General features: G+C 39.9%; 1 protein-coding gene across 1 annotated transcript in view; it reads left to right on the top strand.

Annotated features, from left to right (window-relative positions):
- The window catches only part of LOC306770713 (enoyl-CoA hydratase EchA19), a gene marked incomplete at its 5' end in the record, with an annotated part of 20,463 nt that extends 5,068 nt beyond the window's left edge, over nucleotides 1-15,395 (top strand). The window contains 5 exons of the mRNA XM_079259614.1: nucleotides 750-847; nucleotides 1,545-1,689; nucleotides 11,888-12,037; nucleotides 12,944-13,059; nucleotides 14,549-15,395. Coding sequence (XP_079115740.1) covers nucleotides 750-847; nucleotides 1,545-1,689; nucleotides 11,888-12,037; nucleotides 12,944-13,059; nucleotides 14,549-14,656 — 617 coding nt within the window. The 3' untranslated portion in view covers nucleotides 14,657-15,395. The remainder of the gene's footprint in view (nucleotides 1-749; nucleotides 848-1,544; nucleotides 1,690-11,887; nucleotides 12,038-12,943; nucleotides 13,060-14,548) is intronic.
- Between the last annotated feature and the right edge of the window lie 4,484 nt (nucleotides 15,396-19,879).

Below are 19,879 nucleotides of genomic sequence, written 5' to 3' on the forward strand. Positions count from 1 at the left end.
TTATTTTAATTTAATTTTATATTTTATTTTAATTTGATTTAATTTAATTTAATTTTATATTTAATTTAGTTTAGTTTGATTTAATTTAATTTTCTGACTTTGTATAATTAATTTCTGTAATTTGAATGTAGACTACAACGGAAAGTTCTGTATATGACTCCTTCCCCCCCTTTTTTATCATTTCTGTTTGCTGACATTAGAAGTAAATAGAAACTCTTCAGTTTCTGCCCTTTTTGTCTTATAAGAACAGAAATGATTAGGTTCCTGTGTTGCAGCTCTGTTCCTGTAAACACCAGGACACACGGTTTTTCTATAATTGACCTGCAGCTGTAATCAACGTTCCCAGTTGATGGGTGTTGCTGGCACATGTGTTCGGTATGATCATTTCATTGCTCTGCCTGAAACTGTGACATACTGCTTGTTTCCCCGCTTGGGAAATGTTGTAATGACCACATGAATCCAGTGGAAGAAACTGTGGTTGCCGTATTTTGCTCTTCTATTAATGCGAGTTTGTTGGATGTGAACGTATGCAGGATCAGTGCCTTTGCAATGAATTCAGGCTCTTCAGGGAAAAGAAACACTTTTTTTTTCTTTTTTATTTTACCAGCGAGTCAAAAGAAAGAAAACTGCAATCCGCCCCCCACCCCACCCTTCTTCTTCTTCTTTTTTTTTTTTTTTTATCTTCATCATTTTCCCTTCCTCTCTGCCTTTCCAGCTGCCATACTTTGTAATTTTGTGGTCTCTTTCAGGAGGGAATTTCTGCGCTGGTTATGATCTGAAAACGCTGGCCAATCAAAAATCCCCCCTTAAATTGGAGCAAGATGTCACAAAGGGTCCTGGTCCAATGGTGAGCATTGCTTGGGTTATGATTCTGTGTGTATGTGTGTGTGCTCATGAAGTTTACATCTACATCTCTCTATGATGTTATGGAAAGCCATAGCTTTCCATCGAATATGAAACCAGAACATACGACCAGTAATAATTGTGTATATTTTTGAATATTCAAGCAGACAGGTTGTGGTGAGGATTTTGTTTTGGAAAGTGAGACTCGACCATAGGAATGCCTCAGTAACTACAGCTGTGTATGTGTTGCATGAGCAGAAAGTCCTGGCTTGTGGAGATCTCCTGTTACTTGACAAAGAGTCAGGATCCTAACAAGAATGATGTAGTGTAAGCTATAAAAGCTTCAGCCTCCATAAAACCTGTTTGGATTGCATGTTAAATCTTTGGGGTTAAGTGGACCTCCTCATTGTACCTCGTGCAGAACACACAGCGCTCTGTTTGCTCAGCCCCAGCCAAAACGTGCATCAATTCTTACTCTTTTGTTTGACAGTCTGAGAAATGAATTAGAAAATGAAATCTGGAACCTTTTAGCAGCTAAAGGCATGAAACAGCATGAGAGAGGTAGATAACATAGCAGCTTGGTTTTGGGAATGTTTGTGCCTTGTTTTCACTGTTTATTTCCTGCACAGTTGATTGTAAGTCATTTGGCTTCGTAAGCGTGCTTGTATGTTTGGATTTACTGATCCAGCAGTTTCCTTCAGGGTCCGTCCCGCTTGCAGCTGTCCAAGCCGCTGATAGCAGCGGTAAGCGGCTTTGCTGTAGCCGGAGGCCTGGAGCTGGCTCTGCTGGCAGACCTGAGGGTGGTGGAGGAGAGCGCTGTCATGGGAGTGTTCTGTCGCAGGTTTGGTAAGTCCTCGCGATGCTGCTGTCATGCATCATGTGGCTCTGCTGAGGACTGTGCAGTAAGACCAAACAACCTGACAAGCTATTAATGATAACTATAATAATAAAGGTTATTTTGGAAGCCATAAAGAGGAGAATAAAGCAAAAAAAAGTCAAACTGTGACACGTGTGTGTGATCAGACCATTTAAACTGACAATAAACGAACGTCTTAAATAAACTACAGCAAAGACAAACTTGATCATTACAGTGTTATGTAACCTACGAGGAGAAGAAATAAGCAATCATAACTCGCCCAGTCAGAGAGAGAGAAAAAACAAACAAACAGAAAAACCTAAACCTTTCCCACGCTGCCTGAAGCGTTCGGTAAAATCAAGCACCAGCCTTACTAAACACATAGCCGGGACTCCTTTCACTGGCCCGACAAGTCACTTAGAGGACTTTTATTTCAAAGAAAGTTGTCTTGACCGTGTCTTCATGTCTAAATGCACAAGCTGCATGAGTTCCTGCCATGTGATTGGCTGGTTTGGTTTACAAGCAACTGAACAGATGTACCTAAGAATGATATGCTTTCGTCCCAATTTGATTCCAATTTTTTTGGGTGCCGATTCGATTTAAATTGCGATTCTCAAAATTCTTTGATATTGCTGATTTTCGTAGATTAAAAACAAAATGAAATGTATAAAACATTTTTTTTGCGAGTAATTTTTCTTGATTTTAGTTGGGAGAAAACAACACAGTTGCCAGACCATCATTCTGCTGCTATAATGCCCAAGATGACAAGTAAGAAGATCAATAAAAACAATAAAAATGACAAAAATTTTACAGTGGATTAATTTTATTTAATTGAAGAAAAAAAAAGATTTAAAAAAACAAAAAAAAAACCAAATCCATTTTAAAATTGCAAAACAAAAAGTCTTGATTATTCAATTTTTCGATTTGATTTTCCCACCCCTACTAACAATGTTGCTGTTGTGTGTATGTTTTGCAAACTCCTAAAATTTTTACAAATAACAATTTATTTATAATACCATTATTTTTCTAACGCTTCTTCTGTATTTTTTCTCAGTTACTAAAAAAAACAAAAACAAAAAAAAACTTGTTTTCTTTGCTTGAAAACATGCATCATCTGTCTCTTAATACCAGGAAGTTGACTGTGTTTCTATTTTTCTGCTTTGTTACTGTGTTCTCTGTTATCACCCAGCCTCCTCTTGTTTATGCTCGAGGATGGAGCCGTGTGGCGATAACGCCGGTGACCGTGACCTTTTGGCATCACGGCTGCAGTCTGCTGGGCAGTCTTGATAAGTAGAAGAGGAAGCGACCAACTGCCAGCTTTCCACTACATGGATTACATATTATTTATGTCACACCAGTTCCTCATAAACAGCATTTTCCTTTTTTGGCGTGTTGCTACATGGTTTGCCCGCTGACTCAGCTACACTTTTAAAATACGAAGCAGTATTTTAGATCTGTAAACACGTTAAGCTGATCCTGATCCCAGAAAGCCATGGTCCCCTTCACTCTGTGTTAAACTGTTGCAGCATCTCTCATTTAGCTCTCACTCCTTAAACCATGCTGCTGGAGCACTTAAAATACAACCATAGTGTTTATAAATGTAGTTTTGTACTATAATTTACTGTCAGTACGAGATTTAGAGGGTAAACATGCAAGGATTATTGTCTCAGGGCTGTAATTTCTCAGGAGAATATGCTGGCAGTGCCCTTGTCTTTCTGTGTGAGTGTTTGCCTTCACGGTGTGATGGCTGCTCACTTTAAGTCTTTAGACTTCATGCTTTTTTTTTTTTCTTTTTTTTTTAAATTAATTTTTAAAAAATATTTTGATATAGTTTTATGTGTCATTGGCCACATTTAAATAAGTTTTAATTCTGCTTTATTTCTGAATAAAAGTTGAATCTGCTTTAAACTGTTAAAATTGACCATGTAAACACTTTATTCTGAATGGAAAAAGTCAATTCAGAATTAAACTATATTTTACATTCAAACTGATTAATTTCTCGATCACGTAAACATTGTTTCCACTCTAACTTAATTCCGATCATTCTGCACATGCTCACTTAGTTGACGCTCAAATTTTCCTTGCAGTGTTCTGCCTCCTATCTTCGGTACTTTATCTTCCTTCTCCTCTTCAGCTGCTGAAAAAAGTGAAGCACTGTGCTTATGTCGAGCTGGTTCTTCAAAATTATAACTAAAATAGAGTCAAAAATGTTACTTATTTGCAGTTTTCCATGTTACGATAAAAAAGACGAGAAGGAGGAAGTAGAAACAAATAAAAACAACCAATAAACTTTGTTAATTTCCGGTAGATGTCTATACATCACATCCACCTTCTGTCCAATCAGAAGGCTTCCTAACCTCTAAATTGCAATAAAGTAACAACGTGTTTCCATGGAAACCTCAGTTTGGATTGACTATTTCTATGTAAACTTTCAGGACAGTAATGTTATTCAGAATGATTAAATTCCAAATTGAAAAACACCATGCAAGTGTTGTCATTGTTAATTTAAGGCACTACCTTTTCATTCTCCATGTTGACCGAAAGGGGAGACAAATCTTCAGCTAAAACACTGACGGAGGAATTCTCTTACTTTCTTTAGTCAAAAAGCTGTTGTGAGCAGGGTTGTCCTGTTGGAGCATAGATGGGACATCTCCGGCAGAACTGACTCCTGAAGTAGATTTTCATTTGTTGGTGTAGTTTAGGCTTTTCTGATATGAACACACTTTTGAACGTGTATAAAATATACCTGCTGAATCGTAACAGGCATGAGGAAACAACCATTTCTTCGTATGACATTAATGCAAAAAAGGCTTATGAGTTAGCAATGAAACATGACTGTAGTGGTTGTTATGGTGCGTTTTGGTAAGACTCAAGGTTTGCTGGTTACCTGCTGTCCCTCCACTGTTTGTTTCCACACTTTGCTCTTTTTGGTGCCATCATGGTGGAATCAAGCGGTTCAACTCAACCACATTACAGCAGGATCTGACTGAATGTTATGCTGCGATCTTGTTAACTGATTAGTAGACATCAGTCAGAACAGCTGCATGCTGAATATAACCAAATCTGTGATGCTGGCTTCCTAGCTTTTCAGTAAAATCACTGTTACCATGGCAGCCGTTGAACCCCCATTACTACTTGATACAGGAGTAATACATTTATCATAAAAACCCAAAGCTTCACTTAGATGTTTTTGACGTAAAGATTTTAAGCAGAGTATTGTGTTTAGCATCATTATATCTTTGCCTGCTTCAGGTTGTCTTTATACTGAAAATGAGAAAGGAGACTTTTAATGGCGTCATTGTGTTCTCAGCACTTAAATATCTGGAGTTGTTTGAATTAAAAACATGTCAGTCTTCACTTAACGCCTCTCATCCAGCGCAGTGTCTGCTCTAAAACCTCTTCCATCAACTCAAAAGTATGATTGGAAGGCAGTAAGAGTCGTCGCTGTGGTTTTTGCACATTAAAGTCGCACATTTCCTCCCAGTAATTAATTCTCAGGCTTTTCATTGCCTCGCATTTCCAGAGCTTGTTTGTCAACACATTTGAGTTGATTCCTCCAGCTGTGGTTTTTAATTCAGATGTTCATTTAGCAGAGTGATAATTACTTTGACTGTTGGTTCATTGGCTAGGGGATTTTCTCCATAGTTAAAAGCTGCACAGCAACATTTTCACCCTTTTCAAGCATCCGTTTGTTGTTAATATGAAGATTAAAGCAAGAGAATGCTGGAAGGATTGATGAGATGGGACAAGTAGACAACATGGCATGCTTATAACTTTAAATGATTGAAAACCAAACTTCTCTTGCCTTTTTGCATCAAATATATTTCTGTGGGATGGACAGTTTATTTAAAGAACCACTACCCCTCAGCCTTTATTTCCTTTAAATGGTTGAATTCTGGTACCGATTTTTTGGGCCGGGCACAGATGGCAGCAGCCCGAGGGAATCCCTGGTGGCTTTGGAGCTGAAAACCTCTCAGAGGCATGCCGTGCTGCTCTGATGTGGGCCACCGGCCACCACAAGGATCTGACAGCTTTCTGGCAAGTGATTGGCTGCCAAAACCTGTGGCTTCCTGTCTGAGGCCCCTCTGCCCTTCCATGGAGGAAATGAGAGGGAGGAGACGTTTGCGTCACAGGAATCTGGTATTAGTGTCAGCTGCTCTTTGAATTTTCAAAGACCTGAATGAAAAACCATGGCGCTTACTTAATTCCCAAATGTTATTTTGGCTCTTTAAACTGGAGAAACAAAAAGCTGAAATTAAAAAAAAAAAAAAGACTTGGCACAGGAAAATGGAACTTAAAATACTACTAATATTTCATTGAAGGAGCTAAATCAGGCATGGAGGATGTTCAGTGTCATGCTTCTGATATTACACCGTAAAAATGGAGACGCTTCCAACAAACACAGCAGTTAACCTGCAGCATCCTGCAGTCAGTTTCTCTTACCTTTGTCTTCCTGCCAGTTCAGCATCATCTATGCAGCTGAATAAAGGATGAAGAGTAAAAGAGACGGCGACAAATCTTAAAGTCGATCCGCAGTCCAGAAACTGACATGAAACCAGCCAATCCAAACACCTGCTGAGTGAGTTTGAACCTGAGCGGCATAGCCCACCAGTTACATCATCCCACTTCAAACTGGCTCCCTCTCTCACGCTGCAGGATTTTTCATCCATGAAGAATGAATGAACAGAGCAGTTGTGCTGCTGAGATGAAAAACAAGCGCGTGCGTTGGAATTATTTATGTTATTACCGATCATATTTGAGATTTTCAGATGAGGCCAGAAGAACCAAACATTTCCATCCTGATAAGATCTGATGGTGTTAACACTGCCATGTAATGCTGCACTTTTTATGAGCTGCTACACCTTCAGTTTTATGGTTCAAGGCCTCATTTTCAGCCTTGGTGGTCCTGGATAATTGTAGAATACCTTCATATTAAATTTAGGGCTAAATACATGAGACCTAGTTCAGTGTGTGACACTCATCTCTGACCCAGCCCAACGGGACTATTTTCCCCAAATCCTCAGTGAGTGTTTCAAAGCAAGCTTCCGATTGAAGGTCTGATCTTTTGCCTCTGTCCGTGTAGTCTGGAGTTATCCGGAAACTGTTAATCCACATCAAACTTAATCGCATTACCCTCATGGGAGGCCATTGTAGTGGGTTTAGCTTTGATGTGGCGAAGATGCCAGCAGCACCAGGAGCAAACAGGAATACCCGAGTGTGTCATGTTTCACAATGTTCTCGGGTTATGAGGAACTGAGGACTGGAGGATGTGTGGTCACGCCTCCTCCCATAGGACTTGTTGCTGAAGCCGTGATAACTTTTATATGTGCATACAGAGCAGATGTGAAAAATGAAGTATTTCTGTAGTGCACAGAGGTGTTCATGGTCCTCTCATGCGAAGTGTCCAGATACTCTGGCCGTAAATTAGTCCATATCATCAGCTAATAGGCTGTAACTATATGCTTTTGTCCCGATTCGATTCGATTTTTTTGGGTACCGATTTGATTAAAATTGCAATTCTTCAATATTACTGATTTTTGTAGACTAAAAACAAAATAAAAAAAATGTACAAAACTTTTTTTGCTGCCATTTTTCTTAATTTTAATTAGGAAAAAACACAACACAGTAGCCAGACCATCATTCTGCTGCTATAATGCCCAAGAAGACAAGTAAAAAAAATCAATAAAAACAATAAAAATTACTAAAATTTTATAATGGATTATTTTTATTTAAAAAAATCGCGATATTTGATTTTTTGTTTCGACCCCCATCAGCTCCCCACCTTCGTGCTTGGCAGTGGCTATGAAGTGTTTGAGCCGATGATCTGGTTGATTTTCTTCAAATCATTTCACTGCAGCCACATCTCCTTCTGGTTGATGGAGCATCATTCACCAACCGTTTTTACAAATAACTTTTTCTTCGTTAATACCGTTTGGGGAAATTAGGCTCAGCATTTCACCGTCTCTGGATTTCCTACCTACAGAGCAGAGGGCTGCCACGTTTCGGTTTGTCTCTGTCTGCTTACAGGGGACTGGAACGCAGCTCTTCTAGACCCAAGCCTACCTCTGTGACCACTAGGCCACAAGCATATCACCCCGTAAATGTAGTTATCTCTGACCGGCACAACTTCTGGATGTATGTAGTCTCCTGCTGCCCAGGAGGAGTCCACTACTCCTTGTTTTTACAGATCCACTTCCTGCTGCTTCAACAAGAAGCAGCAGATAATAGATGGTACATTTATCCAGATCTTCTAATGATTACAACGGCAGTGTTTATTTAAATGGTCATTTAAACCATTAAGTATTTTCTTAGACATGGAGTTTATGCCCTGCCCTCCTGCTTGATAACCCCCCCCGACATGCCTCCAGACTCACCTGGAGGATTTATTTCATCAGATGCACACAAAGGGACGCTGGTTGTGTTTGAACACAGCAGGTGGAAGTTTGCTTAACAACGTAAACTTTCTTCAGTCACTACACCACATGGATGTGCATGTTTACACGCTCACAACACCAGACTGCAGGCTTGTTTTCCAGGTTCAGGAGTAATTAATGGTCTGTGTGTTCATACAGATACTTTTAAATGATTCGAATATGTTATTACCAATATTTTTACTTAAGAAATTAAGCGAACATCTTTATGTCTCATCTCTGTGTCTGCATGTCTCTTCAGCCTTGTGACCTTTTATGTGCATTCATTCATTCGTCATATTAACCGCTTAGTCCGATTAAGGGCTGCGGGGAAGCTGGAGCCAATCCCAGCAGTCTTTGGGCGAAAGGCAAGGTACACCATAGACAGCTCGCCAGTCCCTATCAGGGCCTTTTATCTGCATTTTCAGGCTTTTAACAGTGCAAACCATGGCCAGCTGGTACGTCCTTTTAGCTTTCGGAGAGATTAATATTCATCAATCTAGGAAGAAAAAAATGAATATCTTCATGAATTTGATAGAAGAGTTTCCCAAAAACTGAAGTACAACATGAGAACAAATGTATGAATATTTATAAAAAACAAATGAGGCCAACTATTCCAGAAATATTGTGTTTTGTTCTGATGACACTTTGCAAACTAAAACCAAGCTAATCTTTTGGAGACGAGGGTTTCTCTTCTTCCCTTCCAAATAAGCCGTACTAGTTCAGTCTCTTTCATATCTTGCTGTCACAAACTTTAACATTTAAAAGAGCTCTTGTATAATTTATTTTGACTGAAGAAATCCTAACAGGAAGCATTCAGGTCCAGATAAAATCCCAAACACAATGTTAGCTACGAAGCCAGAGCTTGAAAATACCACATTTTGTGATGCATCAAGAAGGATTCAGGATTCAGCATCTATGTCAGGGTATCTGGCTGTTGTTAGCAGATAAAATGCTCCTCTTTCCTCCTCACTTCTACACATTCACACATCCTGTGTTTCAGGAAGCAAAGTGCCTCTTCTATCTAATAATAGGCTTTGCTGACTCAGGTTTGTCTGTGCAAATAAAATCCTGCATCTGGACAATTAATTTATCAGCAGCACATTCCTTTTCCAAATGTTTGACTAATTATTGAGCAAAGGATGACAACTCCATGTTTTATTAAGCCGAATCTGACTTATCTTGCATCAAGATCGCTGGCAAACACGTCTTTTTACAAAATATAAAAACAGGGATCTCCCCCTGAGTAAAGCTTTTTTTTTAAAAAAAAAAACCCCACACACTTTAAACAAAAAAATCTGAAGGATTCTTTCAGGAACATGCCTCTCCTTCATGTGGGACAAAGTACAGGTCTGTCAAAGAGCACACATCAGAGAGGAGACTATCAGAGGAAGAAGAGGGTGAAGGGGAGGAGGCGCTGGAGACGGGTGCTATGAGGATAAGAAGGAAGATCCTTCCGGTTGCTGATAGCTGCGGTGCCAACAGCAGCACCAAAGACAGACAGACGCGAGGTCAAGCTGCCTCTTTATCTCTTCTTTGAGTCATGCTTTGTCTTCCTGAGATTCGCGTGGTGTTTAGCCGGCCTTGTGTCTCCGCCACTCACTTTTCTTCCCCCCGTCTGTCTTTTCCTGTAATCAATTCCTAGACGTGACAGAGAAAACCTCCTTGCTTTAATTAAGTTTGTTGAGGATTGAGTCACCGGGGACTGTTGCACAGTTATTATTCAGCTGCTGGTGCTTGAGAGAAAAGCCTCTGAAGGAGCTCGGCTACATGTTGAAACTAAATCGCTGCAAGAACATCAATGCACAAGTGAAACAGCGAAGCCATGAATAAATGTATCAGCGTATAGCGAGCTCTGAGCTGTTTGTGGTCGTTTTATTCATACGAAAGCCTGACTCCAGCGTATCCTCTCATGCACACCCCTGTGCAACAATGATCTCTGCTATTTTTAGGTTTGAGTTGGAGCTACAGGAATCCAGCTGTTATTTCTGTCACAGCTGCAAAGTCAGAATTCTTTCCTGTAACGACTGATGACTAAAAAATTGAGTGAAATCGAGTGTTGCAGACAGGAGTAGACAACCCCCCCCCCCCACCCCTCGTCCTCTTTGCAGCTAACCGCAGTCTTCTGTCTGCCACATTGGACTGACTCTCTGCACATGATCCAGGCCTCTGGACTGGTCGCACGTGGATTTGCACTGATATTCCATGTATTTTATTTTAATTTATTTAAATGACATGGAAAAAGAGGGGAGCTTGCAAACCCCCACCGAATAGGAGGGAGAGACAACATGATGATGATGATGATGTGGGGCTGTGAAAACATGTTGGACACATGTGCTCTCAATAAGAAGTGGTCAGATGGAATCAGTGAGTTGGAGGGAAGCTGGGATTGTGGCGTGGAACTGCAGAGCAGAAAGTGTGCCAGTTGCAGCTGGTGTGCTTTAGAAATTAGGATGGATGCCAGAAGCTCAGTGTACCTTGCAATGTACTCTTTCTCCCTCTCTTCCTCCTCTACTTCTAGCTGTCTTGCTGGACAAGGTTAGTGAAGAGTGTGTCCCGTGAGACGGAGAATCAGAAGGGGAATTTTTACATCCTGGTGTACAGAAAGTAGAGATGCAGTTGAGGAATAAAATAGTGCCAAATGGCTCCCCTAACAGATGTAGACGGTGTTATTCCCAATAGAATAATATTTTTCATTTTAATTATTCATAATAAATTCAAATAAAATGAAATAATGAATGATATAGATAAAAATGATAGTGTTTTTCACCATTGAATTCAGTTCGCAACACTTTAATCTTATTCTTATTTTGAGGTGATCATATTCTGGACTTGCAGGAACAGGAATTTCTAAATGTGGCAGAGCTGTGGTATACATTCTACTTTTGTGTCTTAGAGATGACCTGTGTTCATTTGAGGCTTGTTTTAGACTCTCCTGGACAAGTTTAATGAGGTTAAAATGGAAAAAAAAAAAATCCAGAACAAAAAAAAAACGGTCAAAATGCAGTTGGTTTGTCTGAAAAGTTACCAGGCCAGAGAAGTGGCAAACACCCTCCAACCAACAATAAATCCAAAGTATGAACCCACCGTGACATATATGATGCATTTTACAGACATTTGGCATCACTTTATGGTGCAAACTTTGCTCAGACTCAGGATTTTTGCTTTCTGCTCCTTAATGGACACCAGAATAGCAGAAGATTACACTATAAAAAATAGAAAATAAATAGTAAATATCCCAAAAATTTTTACTTTTTTACTTTACAATTTGTTAAAGGGGACAAATAAAGTCCTCAAATTAAAAAAAAAAAAAATCCTCACATTTTTGCATGGGTTGGGTCTTTATGGGTAAAAACAACTTGAGCACAGTGTGTAAAAACCAGGATAAAAAAGGCAAAAATCTACAAAGATGTGAAAACTTTAAAACAGAAAATCTTGTTAAAAAAATTGCTAGTTTGTAAAAAGAGTTAAAATAATAAATTAAAACGTGTCACATAAGGAGATGCGTGTGTGTGGGAAAAGAACTAACAAAGGTATAAAAAGCACAACAGTCCAAAAGGAATCTGCATTTAACACCTTATCCAGAGTTTTCACTGGGAATTTTAAGGAAACCCCGTTTTTCCATCTTCGTTGCACCTATTCTAAAGATTTTTGTCCTGTTTAAGAAGTTGGACATAAAAAGTTTGAAAAAAACAGACGTGATACGAACGTAAAGGAAGTTGCATGAGATATTTTTCACGCACTGCGATGAATTTCAAAATGTTTTGTTTTGTTTTAGGAGTTCCACTGATTGACGGGGGAACAGTGCGTCTCCCGCGCCTCATCGGCCTATCAAGAGCTCTTGACCTGATTCTGACTGGACGGCCAATCGGAGCGCAGGAAGCACTCGCCTACGGGCTGGCCAATAGAGTTGTTCCTGATGGCCAAGGTATACAAGTGTGTTTGGATTAGTTTGTGCCTTATGATATAAAATATCAGATACTTTTGGACCGTTTTTACTCATTTCAGCGCAACAAACGGCTACAAAAATGAGTTAATCAAGTCAATATGGTCTAAACTGGCCGAGTCATGCAGGACAAATTATCTCTTACTGTTAAGACTCATCATGTCGACGCTGAAGCCTGGGATCCCTTTCCATTCAGGAAACTTTCTTTTCCCTTTTGGAAGAAACTCATAAATCATAAATATTGTAAATGTGCTCCAGTGGATCTCTGTATTTGGCTTCAACACTACAGTGACTCTAAAAGTCCCCATTAGCACTGTCTGCCTCTGTAGATTAAGCTCGCACAAATCTCCATGTGCTGTTTCCTTTGTTAGAGCAGTCCAGGAAAGATCCTGCCAAGTTAATGGCTCCATGTGTTCTTCAGAGGTCAATCACTTCTGATTTCCTCTCCTCCCTCCTTAGTTTAATTCTTTTAGGAAGTTCTTCTTCCCACAGTTGGTCCACAGCCTAATTGCCTCTCTGAAGGATGATCACTTAGCCTAAGTTTAACATCAGAGCGAGGGAAAGAAGTAGCAGCTCCTAAACACACAAAGACGGCATCAAAGTATATCATCAGAATGAGGGTTTGTGTTTCCATAGGAGTGATCTGGATGCCGTCCAGGGCTTTTTTGTGGGTCAGGAGGCAGAGTGGTGGAAAGCTTAGAAACCCAGCAGCAGCCATTAAAGAACCAACAATTTTCTACATATAGAAATGGAGACGGTCGTAGGCCAGAAGTGTGTGTGTGTGCGTGTGCGCGTGTATTTTCTGTCTCGTGAGTGACCACGTTTTAGTGTTCAGAGTTTTAAATCTTTCATGTCACTATGTTGACTGGCCTTCTGCTGCGACCACAGCTTTACAGGAGGCTGTGCAGCTGGCAGAGCAGATCAGCGCCTTTCCTCAGCAGTGTCTGCGGGCAGACCGCTCGTCAGCCATGTTCAGCTGCTACGATGCGCCCACTTTCACACAGGTATACGCACCTTTACACTGCCGCATGTCATCTATGTGGTCCCAGCACATCCAGTAAACTGACTGATAGGCCTTTTGACTGAGCTTTGTGTAATATTGCATATTACAATGCATCTGTTTTTATTAAGACGAGGCTGAAGTTAGCTTCCGATTCGAAATATGTGTAAAGGGCAATTCCACTGAATTTTTGGAAAAGTATACCACATTAGACCAGGTCCTGACAAAAAAACTACAACACTTATACTCTTCAAACCAGGACTGAAATATTCTACATACTATGCAGATTCAAGAAAATGCATTTTCTGATTTGTTAAACCTTTAATCTATTTGTGAAAATGTAAATTAGGCTTATTTTGGGACATTTTTTGGCATCTGGACTACATTAGACCAGGTCCTGACAAGTAACTACAAGACTTGACTCATCAAACCTGGACTGAAATATTCTACGTACTATGCAGAGTCATTAAAACATAGTTTTTTGTCTGGACCTGGTCTAATGTAGTCTAGTTTACCAAAAATTCAGTGGAATTGCCCTTTACACATATTTTGAATCGGAAGCTAACTTCAGCCTCGTTTTATTAAGTGCATATTACAATCCATAGATCTCCACTGATTTAATGATTGATCCACCAGCATCACTTCTGAATAAAAGTATTGACCAAATATGGATGCAGACATCAATTGTGAGATGTGCTTAAAAAAGAAAGGATGGGGTCAGTTTCTTTCAACTTTTTATGATTTGATAGAAATGGAAGTCATTTTGATATAATCTAATATCAGAATCAAGTCCAGTCAAAATTTTGTGGCAGGGTTTGTAATATCAAACATCTCATTGTTTTTGAAATCACAATTAACTTTGATTTCCCTCCATCCTTGGCTATTATTGACATTAGTGGACAAATGGCTTCAGACATCTTAAATTTGTTCCAGATGGGTTTATTTCTGTCAACCCTGCCACATGTTTAAGTCCCGGCTGCTTTGCACATGAAGGTGCAGATAACTTGGTATAAATGCGAAAGGATAAATTTTCTACCCAGAAAATTGCACTCGATAGGACTGGTCTAAACATAGTTAACAGCAGACCGATAACTACAGAAATGGCAACGATTAATGTGGCTTAAACTCCTATTTTACTTATCTGACATCAGCTGCTCCATGATCACTGGTTTTTTTTTTTTTTTAATCTGGTAAAATTTCCTGCTTATATGCATGTTTTGGGTGCATAATATACAACACTGCAGACTTTAGATGCCCAACTTTAGTGAGTCTGGAATGAAACGTGCAGGTAGTGTTACAGTGTTACGTAGAAGCCTTTCTGCTTGGCATGTACCGACGCTTTTATGAAACAAACTAATTCTGTGGCTTGTGCTTGTTGTGTTACATTTGTACTTCATGCACCAGAAAAAGAAGCTAAACTGTTTTATCAGAGTTAAACTCCTCCAGACTTGGTTTGCTCAGTTTTATTGGAGTATTTTTCTTGCTCTGTTCAGGCCATGCAGTATGAATTTGAGCATGGAGTTCCTGTCATCCAAGCAGAAGCCATCACTGGAGCATCCAGATTCACTTCTGGAGACGGAAGAGGAGGAAGATTCTCCTAGGATTTACCTTCCAAAGACCTTTAAAAAAAAGTCTGATTTCAGGTGAACTAACACACCTTCCTCTGCTGTAGCAGACTGTGCTTGTAGGAAATGATCTTTACTTTTGAAGATATGTTTGTTCTTTTGTTGTTGCTTTAAAGTTTCCATGTCAGACTTTCTTGTTTTTAACGACATCAGCAGCTTTTCTCATGTTTTTTCTCTTTTAAATGTCATAAATTTTCTCTTTAAAGCTGAGGTAATGTTGGGGAACTAGCAAGATGTGGAAGTGGCACCCTGTCTTGGCTCCTCCCCCTCTCGTTTTGCTCCTTGCGTGATCCGAGGCTTTTTTTTCGCAGCTTTTTCCACCAGTGATTTTCTTGTTTTCGGCTGTTTAGCAGGAGGAGGCAAATAAACCGAGCCGGGTCGGGAAATCCTTCCTGCATTTTTCCAACCATGTTTACCTTCCAAGCTTCTTCTTCACTACTTTGTATTTTCATCCTAAAACGCTGTTTATATGCAGGATGTGGCTATCAGGTACGCGCTGCTGGAGGGGGAGGAGGGGAGCCGGGAGAAGAAGCTTATGAAATATAAGAAATGAACAACTTCAATTCGGCCTGAACGTTTGGATTGGTCAAAGTTTTTACAGATTTACAGTAAACTGAGGCGTCTAACTATATTTCTTATTGTTCATGATGTTCATGATACAGACTACTATCAGGACGAGGAACCACTTCACCCAGAGTAAAATAAAATGTTTCTGAGCAAGATTACCTCCCCCAGCTTGAAGCACTTTGTTACCAGCAGCCTCTCACAAAGACATCATTTGTTTTCTTTTGTTGGATCTGCTGAGAATGGCTTGTTTAAGACAGTTTGACACACAGAAAAACTTTATTTTATTACCAACACTGATTATCAAGGAGTTATTAGCTGAAAACCTTTCAGTATGGAGTGCAATCTGTTCTTATTATATCTGAGGAAACTGGAGAAGTGGAAGATGTGTCTGTAGCAGATGAGAGGTTGACCAAACTCAGCAAAGACCTGACACAAAACCCTGGAGATGCATTTAATCCATCTACTCTTGGCCAAAACCTAAACAGAAATGCTTTCCATGGAGGGGTGCCTGGCAAGAAGCTATTACGAAAGAGAAACATGAGAAAAGGCTGAGGTGATCCAAATGACACAAGAACTGGACTAAAAACCAGTAGCAGCAGATCTTATGGGGTGATGAATCCTCCCCAGAGCCTGGATCTCAGCATCATTGAAGCAGTGACGGATCATCTGGACAGAGAACAGAAACAAAAAGCAGCCAATATCCCACGATGAGTTTTGGAAAGTCCTTCAAAAAGCCTGGGTTGTTCTATTCCTGAGACTACTTAAAGAAATGACAAGAAACTCAAGCTTGTTCGAATCTGTTTCCCCTTCTGATGCTGCTTTTTCAGTCACGTTTGCACATGTAGAGAAAAAATCCCGCCGTTATTTCTTCTTTTCCTGCCAATACATCAAGAAATGAGCGATGGGTCGAGACTTCTGCACATCATTATATAAAAAATTAGAATAAAACTGTTCTACATCTCTGTAAATCCTCTGAGTGGAGTCGTTTTCCATACAAGTCTGCAAACTAATCGGACGCAAAAGGCTTGAATTCTGCATGTCTGCATACATGCGTGTTCATGCATGTGGAAGTTTGTGTGAACTCTGTGACCTTTTAATTGCCTTGAACAAAAAAAAAAAAAAAAAAAAAAGTCTCTTACAGGAAGAACTAAAGCCAAAAAGTACAGAGGGTGGGTGTGTGTTTGCATGTGTGTGACGGTAAAAGAGATACAGATGGACAAAGACCTCATTAGGTCTAAGAGGTGTCCTGTCTAGACAGTGTGATGACAGGACGCAGAGCTTCTGTTTAATGTTTCCTCCCCCCCCTCTGCTTCCAAATCCACCAAACACACACACATCACCTGCTCTTCCTCGGGAGATGTGCACGCACAAATATGCAACGCTGATGAATGTCCAATCAAAATAAAACATTTCATGTGCTTTTTAAGTCGCTGTCGGCGTTTGCGGCTTGTTTATCCTGGTTGTTGTGACAGCGTTTGAGACATCAGGGTAGAGTTTGTTTAATATGTCACATGTCCAAAATTAACGGGCCGTGAAGTGTTTAACGTGGATCTCATGCTGTTTGTTACCAAGGCGGACTCGCACAGTATGAGATGATAGAAATGACCCCTTTCTTCCATGCTTTTTATCTGTGTTCAGCTCTACAACCAGAAAAGCATCTTGAAAATCTTTACTGTTCTGGGGAAAGAATTAATTTCTGCCTGTGGCCCAGCTTTACCTCTGAATCCCTACTATAAATCAGGAGCAAGCTCTCTTTCAAATAGATGGAAAGATGGAGTCCAAGAAGACTGATAAATGGCTTCCATGAGAGGACGGCTTCTGTCAGCCCAGAACAGCGACTTCGGCTCTGGTTTTGTTGTTTTAGAGTCTGTCTGTTCTCTCAAACACACATTTAGTCACTCGCATATTTTACTCTCAAATAAAATATTGTTTCCGCTTCGAATATCTATAAATATCTGCCCTAGAAAATCATTAAACCAAACTTTTTCTTGGCATTGTAGGGATTTTGTTGATGTGAATGGAGATCATATGAGTGGTATTTAGTCTCAGAGCTGCTCTGCAAGGATTGTGTGTGTGTGTGTGTGTGTGTGTGTGTGTGTGTGTGTGTGTGTGTGTGTGTGTGTGTGTGTGTGTGTGTGTGTGTGTGTGTGTGTGTGTGTGTGTGTGTGTGTTGGTGTTGGTGTGTTTTGGTAGTGGTGTTGGTATGTGTAGCTTTGATGCTGCTTCTCACTCTTCACATACAGATAAGATAGGCTCTGGCAGTAGCAGACGCAGGGAGATATGGACACCTTTGGGTCTTATCATCAGGACCATCGCAGTCTGAAGGCAGCAAGAAGACATAACACAGGGTAGGGTGAAAGGAATGATGGGAAGAAAAAAGGCGATAGGGAGGCGAAAATGGGAAAAAAAACAGCTTTCCTTGAAGGATTCTGGAGCATCTTCAGCTCTGGTATTTTAAGTACCAGTTAAATAGTTTTAATAATTAAATATAAAATGTTTCTTTTATTCAAAATAATTTATTTAATTTAATGTAACATAATTTAAGAGTCACTTCAATTGAGTATTTTAATTTAATTTAATTTAACTGCAAATATAAAAGAAAATTGCGGTACAAATAAATATGTTGAAATATATTATTGGAATTATTTTTAATATTGACTGATTTGTGGTGTTAAATACAGGATGTTCAGACCTTAAGATATTTTTTTTTTGTTTGTTTTTATTCATGTATAGGTGTATTAAAGCACCAAATCTCAGCTTTTCTGTGAGCAAAGGTCATGAGTATTCAGACCCTTTAACTCAAAATATAGCAACAAGTAGGTTGTCATGAAACAGGCAAAAAAAAAGCTTTTAAAGAATCAATTTATTTAACAAACAAGGAATGTCTTCAGACTCAAACATGGTTATAAATGCAGCTGTTCCTAACTTGTAACTGGAGAAACGATAATAGATGCAACGTTGGCTGTGGGTTTAGATTCAGTAAAAAAGCATCAAACTCCACCAGAAAACTTGTCACAAAAAAGCAGGATCCTAAACATCAAACCGTGGAGCTGTGCAGATCTACAAACTTTGCCTGGTTGAGTCAGTCATCTGATATCAATCGGCCAAGCTGCATTCCTTCTGCAAAGACAAAGGCCACCGTATGGCATAGCTGAAGGTGTGTTTTTAAAGGCCTGTGGAAGCATGGCAGTGGAAGATAAAGAGCACCTTTTGATCTCCGTGGGCTGACATTTTCAGGCCATCATTAAAGGAATATTTTAGGTTTTTTAAGTGGGTTTGTGACATTTTTATGGGCAGTCATTGTCTCAGGGCTGATGGGTAAGCCAAGCTAATGTAATCTTTGAGTTGTTCCAGTGCAAAACAAAAGGAGGAAGAGTTAGAACAATTCTCCATAGCATTTAACGTCTAAATATCACATGAAAGCATCAGTTTTCAACTATTTATCCGGTTGATACGAATATTTTTGATGATGAAATCAACACGTTCATATAAGAAATAACAGGAATAATGGAATCCACGTCTCTAGCAGGAGAAATATGTAAAAGGAGGGAGATTAGGGCGCCAGAAAGAACTTATAGATGAGAAACTCTCACAATGCTGTAACAGATCTTGTGTAATTATAACAAGGAGTTAGCTATTCTGGTCACACCAACATTTCATAGCAGGAACTTTAAAAAAAAAAACAATGTGCATGACTTAATTTTACTTCATGTCTATGTATCCAGTTACTTTCTAACCTCAACATTTGGTGCACAAGGGCCTGCAAGTCCCATCTGGTTCCTTTAGCATCATTCAATCAGCCTATTCTGTTATTTACAAACAATCTGGCCAATATTACTCTGGTTTGAACACATCTCCAGATGTTCTTTTCGTGGTTTCAGATCATGTTCAGATGTGGTTTTGTGGGTCAGGTCTCAATGCAACCAAATATTACCACAGATATTTGGTAATGTTGATGGTAGGGATTTATCATCCATTGTGCACGTTTGCATCACATTTATTGAGGAGAAAATATCTTGCAAAACGAGGAAGGTGCAGCCACGTCACGATTTGGCTCTCTTCTCCTGAGAGATGCTGAGTGCATTCAGCTTGCTGTTTCCTACTCCATCGTTAGGGGTCGTGCCACAACTGGACATTGCAGCTCAAAGGAAGACATGATGCCCTGAGCTGCTTCTGGAGTCGCGCAGCTTGGCAGTGTTGCAACGGAGAGACAAAAACACAGTGAGACGCAGCTGGAAGCCTCAGACCTGAACTACAAGTCATGTCGATGAAAAGTGATGTGACAGAAACCTAAAACGGAGGCTCAAAGTAGTTTTTACAGAAATGATGGAGTAAATAAATCAACTTGCACATAAAAAGGACTTGGCGCATTGGGTGGGTTGAACCAGACAGGTGGCTCCTCCGTGGTGCGCAAAATATGGAAATATGGACTTAGACTTGGGGGTTTAAAGAGCTCCACCTCTGGCTGAGCGCACGCAGAGTGGGCGGTTTCTGAACTCACACACTCGCAGAGAGAGAGAGAGAGAGAGAGACGTTCCCACGTACACGCGCATTTACGCATATTATGGACTGCAACCTGCTGAATCCTTCTAGACTTTCACGCACAACCTGTTGGAGTCAGATACCACCGCT

The sequence above is a fragment of the Telmatherina bonti genome (genome assembly GCF_933228915.1).
Source record: "Telmatherina bonti genome assembly, chromosome: 20".
NCBI classification, from domain to species: domain Eukaryota; kingdom Metazoa; phylum Chordata; class Actinopteri; order Atheriniformes; family Telmatherinidae; genus Telmatherina; species Telmatherina bonti.